General features: G+C 46.7%; 1 protein-coding gene across 1 annotated transcript; it reads right to left on the minus strand.

Moving 5' to 3' along the window:
• Positions 1–831: 831 nt before the first annotated feature.
• Positions 832–3,943, minus strand: CKS2 (CDC28 protein kinase regulatory subunit 2). The gene is made up of 3 exons (XM_054003230.1): positions 3,771–3,943; positions 2,242–2,369; positions 832–1,275 (listed from the first exon to the last, which is right to left on the minus strand). The coding sequence occupies exons 1-3, from the start codon at positions 3,827–3,829 to the stop codon at positions 1,223–1,225; spliced, it is 240 nt and encodes a 79-aa protein (XP_053859205.1). The 5' UTR covers positions 3,830–3,943; the 3' UTR covers positions 832–1,222.
• Between the last annotated feature and the right edge of the window lie 1,678 nt (positions 3,944–5,621).

Consider the following 5,621-nt stretch of genomic DNA (forward strand, 5'->3'; position numbering starts at 1 on the left):
CCGGCGCAGGGCGCGCCGCGATGACGCCACGGCCCCGCCCCGCCCGCGCTGCCGGCCGCTCCCGGCGGGACCCAGCGGGCGCAGGACGGGCGGGGAGCGACAGCGGCAGCGTGCGGGGCTCGGCGGAGCCGCCCTGCCGGCAGCTGCGGCCAGTCCTGTCCCATAGGAGAAAGGACGGCACGCAATAAAGCCAGGCATGCACCGGTGACAACCACCCAGGACTCCGGTGGTCACACATGACTTAAGAAGAGCTCACAAGATCCTCAGTGAAGGTGCTTGCTTCAGACTTGGACAGTCCTGCCCTAACCAGGCCTGGTACAGACCAGCACTTGAGACAGACATTTCTGGCAGCTTTTGGAGGAAAGACTACAAGGGTTCTTCTCCTCACCAAACTTTCCAGGTTACTTTCTTGGTCTGTCTCCACGAGAGCTCATATTACACAGGCAGAGCACGTACTTTTGTTGTATGTAGTTGTATGAAGGCCCTGCTTTTGTTGGCCTTCCAAATTGTGCACAACCATAACAATATTTGCCTTTGAAATGAACCCGTTACTCTTAAGAGTTATTCGATATACAGAACCACCTCCCACAAAGCCACAGTGACAGTTTGGGTGCAAGACAGGAAGAGCAGGCTAAAACCCCAGAGTAAAAATTAACTGGTATTGGCAAAGTTGAACAAAGGAGCCTAAAAAGTTCTTTGAAAACTCAACCCCAAGTTTATACCAAGTAATACCAGGTTCATCAAATGAACCTTTGTTTTTTGAAGATACACTCTTAAAAAATATAAGACAATGAATATTTTTTTTGTCCATTAAATCACAACGCCAGACTCTTATTTTTCATAAAATATTTAAACAGTTTATTTCTTAAGCCTACTTACTATTAAACGGTTGAACTACTGGATTTGAACATACTACACTACAGCAGAAAATGAGTGCAAAAGTTACAGGACACTAACAAGCGATGAGCTAATGAGAACATGCAACACAACACAATTTAAATCAGAGAGGCACTTACATTAACAGTAAAAGATAAAAGTAATCATTCTTTGAACATCATAGCAGCCTGCCTGGAATTGCATTTGACTGAGCTTTGTTGCTGTGAATAATACAGCTCATGCACAGGTTTGGATGTAAGTTTTGTAAATTAAAAAGTATTCACTGAATACTACCAACATATATACACTGATATACATAGTTCCAGAAGATTCAAAAGGCCATGGCTTATTTCTGCTCATCCTTTGGAAGCGGTCTTCTGAAGAGCAGAATATGTGGTTCTGCAGAAAGAAAATTGAACAAAGTGTCAGTTTGTCCAAATCTTGATTAGAGGGATTTCTTTAATCTTGAACAATAGTTGAGGCTTAGTTTCAAATAAATAATTAGAAAGCCTAAGTATGGCCCCATATGTAATATTAACAGACCAAGTTTGCAGTACTCTTACAACAGTCAAGTTTTTATTTTTATACCCAATGCTGGTAGTATCATAAACTTAAGATCTTACAGGAGGGAAGTACTGGGAAAATACAGAATATTTTATAATGTCTCTTTACATGAGGCTGTGTGATAAACACTGTAACTTAAGACTAACAAACTGCTGATACTGTCTGTTAGGCACATATCAAACACCAACAAAATTCACTTTGGCTAATACAGCCAGCTTATATTATTATCAGTCTTCTTAATTTTAAATGTCTCCAAAAAGTCTAAAATATCAAAGGTACCCAGATAAGGGAAACACTGGAAGGCTATGCTAATTTCTTCACCTGATTCTTCAGAAACTTGGAACTTCATGCTGCCACAATTTATCAATCAACCTGTTACTTTTTAGTCAGACTTGCCAATGGTACAAGCCTGGAATGGCTGTTCCCGTAATACCAACATCCTAGTTAGTAAGGGTCTTAGGGCTTTGCACCCCATTAACTGAAATACTAAGTTTTCAGGAGGCTCTGCAGCTAGAGATAAAACTATTCTCTAGAGTTTTCAGATTAATACGGGACCATGTCAATATGAGCATCTATTAAGTTGTTGTACAAAAATTATGAGTGTCAGTTTTACGATTTAAAGATATGCTGCTATATTAATACGATTAAAAATATACCACTATATTAACTTTGTTTCAGTCACTGCATACTCATGTTGTTTAAGAACTCATAAAAAGCCTGTTTCTGTGGGCAGAGGCAGGAACAATCTCCAGTCTGATATTTGACTTTTTCATTTGTCTAATTCTGTTCATATGTGCTCACCTGGCTCGTGGATCATATAGTGAACCCAGCCAAGACTCTGCTGAACACCAAGTCGTCTCCACTCTTCTTCAGACATCAGATGAGATTTTGGCACTTGTTTTGAAAGTTCCCGTGGCAGCATCACATGTCTGTAGAGGTTTAATTATTAAACACACACACAAAACACTATACACTGGAAAACTGGAACAGATCTGCACTGAAAGATAGTAAGCACGTTATGAATACTCACTTTGCCTATAAAGAAAACGAGAGTACCTACTCTTGGCATGAATTTGATTATGAAACCCGTCCCAGAACCCAATTTAAAACTAACGTTACATCTGTAAAGCAACCGCATACTGGGAGCCAAACTGTCTTCTAGATGAGATTTAGATCCCTTCAGAATCCAATGACTATACACTCAGAGAAGCATGTGCTCCTGGCAACAGGCTGATATATCAGCTACTTGAAAAATAAGAACTTTGGACTTCTAGAGTATTTGTACTACTGCTTTCAAGTAAGTCTAGAAGAATTCAACAATCCTCTGTCGGCAGGGGAGGACGCTGCCCCATCCCAGGCTCTGCCACAACCCTCTGAAAAACGCCAATTACTTGGTCTTTAAAATTTTAAAAGTTTAATAATAATAAAATAGTTATAAAAATAGTAATACAATTAGAGTAATAAAAATTTAGAGTTAGGACAATTACAAGACAATAAAAAGCAAATAATTACGGACGTCCGGATGCTCTCGGGCACTTAAGCCCGATAAGCATGCCTTGTGAACAAAGGAATAACCTTAAAAGCAGTAGCCTGTTGCATATTCATACATCACGCATAAATTCCTTGCAAATTAAGAGCTTTTCTGGTTTTTGTCAACTTCTTCTCCTTAATCCTGGTGGTACCATAAAGACGGAGAGAAGGTGATTTCCGATAAGGAGGCCCCAACTCTTTATGGACCCCGTCACTGCCATTTCTGTGCGAAGAATTTCTTGATTATCTCATCTCTTTCTTGAGCTAGTTAAAAAGTATCTTACATAGTATAGTTTCTATTTTAACATTGTGTTATAACCTAAAAATACATTTAACACACTACTTAAGAGAATTAATACAGCGTAACTTTCTAGCATTACACATATAATATTCATTGTAATATTTGCGAAAAGCCAATCATAAAATATGCACTTTTTTTCACAAGCCCTTCCCTGGAATTAGCAAGGTGGGCGCCGCCCCCCCGCCATCACCCTGTGGCCAGGGCTTGTGTTGGCCTCTCACCGAGCAATCTGCGCCAACCGATAACAGCATTCGGTCACTCATCCCCTTCGTCCCGCCAGTCCAAAGCCACGCGGAAACCCCCCCATGGAGAGGCTCGGCAAAGCCCCTTCCCGGTGGCCTTGCGCCCTCTCTGGCTCCATTCTCCCGGCGGAGCCGCCTCACTCCTTGAGAGCGGCCCGCACACCTCAACCGAGGCGCCTGGCCGAGCTGCCCTTCTACGGAACCGCTCTTCCTAATCCCTCCAGCTGGCCCGCCCGCACTCTCGTACAGCTTCTTACCGGTACTCGTACTGCTCGTCAGAGTACTTATCGGAATAGTAGATCTGCTTGTGGGCCATGGCGGGCGGCAGCACAGGCTGGAGCAGCGGCACGAACAACGGCCTCCGGTCCCCCCTCACGGACGCCTCGCGCACTAACTACCCCCTCGCGCGCCCCGCACCGTTTGAATCCAGCGGCTCGGCTCCCATTGGCTCTCGCCGGGGCCGGCCAATCGCGTGCCGCGCCGCCGCGCCCCACCCGAGCCCGCCGCCGCGTGACTCGCCCGCCCGCCGCTCCCAACCAATCCCCGGCGGCCGCGGCGGGCGGGCGAGGCAGCGTCACGTAACGGGCGGCGGCGTTGGGGCGCGGCGGCGGCGCGGGCGCGCAGCGGGGAGGCGGGGCTGGCGGGGGAAGGGGCGCGGGCGCGGCTGATTGGCCAGCGGCGGGCGGGGCGGGCGCGGCTCCGGCCTGCGGGTGGCGGGGCGGCCGCGGTGCGGGCGCTGCGCCCGGCTCCCACATGCGCGGCTCGGCGCGGCGCTCACCGCCCTTGCTTTGGACTGCTCCACTCGGCCCGGCCTTGCCCTGCCCTGCCCGACTTCGCCGACTCGGCTCAGTCCAGTCTCCGGTGTCCAAGGGGCCTGCTTATTTTAGGGTAGCGAAAGAGTGATGCCTTCGTCCTTTTAAGTGAGCGTCGTGTTCAGTTTAAAATTGTTTACCCCTGGGTATCTGCTGTAAGCCCGTGGCGTCCTAGGGTGCAGCTCTCAGGAATGGCCGCACCGTCGGCCGTATTTGCTCAGGGTCAAACCAGATAAAACGCGGAGCGCAGGTGTCCCCAGAGCAGGGCGGGAACTGTGGACAGCGTTTCAGTTTACAAACATCCTTACCCAGAGAAACAAACCATCGAATGCTTGCCTGGGAATACGTGCGTAGCAGGCTGCCAGGGTTTGCTGGAAGGTGCTGCAGCTCCCCAGATAAGCGTAAGCGTGCTATTTCTGCCCTGTGGGATGAGATAAGTGCGGTGGGAACGTGGCCAGAAAGCGATCTCACGGTTGCTTTCATAGAGTCATGGAACGGTAGAGTGGTTGGAAGGGGCCTGAAAGATCACGTAGTTCCAACCACCCACCGTGGATAGGGACACCTTTCTCCAGATCAGGTTGCTCAGCCCCATCTAACCTGGCCGTGAACACGCCCCAGGATGAGGCATCCACAGCCTGCCCGGACAGCCTGTTCGGTGCTTTATGCCCTTTCAGTTAAGAGTTTATTAGTGTCTGAGTTTCTTCTCATGCCTCATGCCCCCTGCGTGTAGTATGCTCCTCTCTCCTCTCCTTTCTGGGCCTCTGCAGAAAAAAAGGAGTCTTTAAAGAAGTTACTGCTTCCTTGGTGCTGCCAGAAACGTGGATGCTACCCGAGGTTATGTAATGCATCTGTCTGAAAACAGTTCTGATGGAGGAAAAAAACCAACCAAATCCATGTGATGCATGACTGCTGATACACATGCGTGGGTAATAGGTATGATTTTTTTAGTAGCATTGTTTCTACTGGCACTGCAGCTTGCCTTAAACAAAAAAGGTTTGAGCCAGTCTCACACCAGGCAAGTGCTTCTCATAATCTAGCAGTAATATTTTTTTCTTGATTTGACTGAATATTAGAGCTTGTTTGGTACAGGTCATTAACAGGCAAAATGAAGTCAGTGTTTTTGAACTGGTGTAGCTAAATATGTGAAATTAATGTAACAAAGGAATATATATTCCAGTATAATTGTAAAAGTACAAACCACCTGCAAGTTATCTGAAGTTTTGGTTAGGTTATTCAAAATAAAGAGGTTTGGAGTTTTTTAGCTAATTTCAAGTAGCACAACTGTTATTTTTATAT

This window comes from Vidua macroura, chromosome Z (assembly GCF_024509145.1).
Source record: "Vidua macroura isolate BioBank_ID:100142 chromosome Z, ASM2450914v1, whole genome shotgun sequence".
NCBI classification, from domain to species: Eukaryota; Metazoa; Chordata; class Aves; order Passeriformes; family Viduidae; genus Vidua; species Vidua macroura.

Excerpts from the sequence above, each read along its gene's own strand:
- CKS2 (XM_054003230.1), bottom strand. The coding sequence starts at position 3,829 with ATGGCCCACAAGCAGATCTACTATTCCGATAAGTACTCTGACGAGCAG. Across the intron at positions 2,370-3,770 it reads GACGAGCAGTACGAGTACCG|ACATGTGATGCTGCCACGGG; the intron begins GTAAGAAGCTGT and ends AAACCTCTACAG. Across the intron at positions 1,276-2,241 it reads CTATATGATCCACGAGCCAG|AACCACATATTCTGCTCTTC; the intron begins GTGAGCACATAT and ends TTCTTTCTGCAG.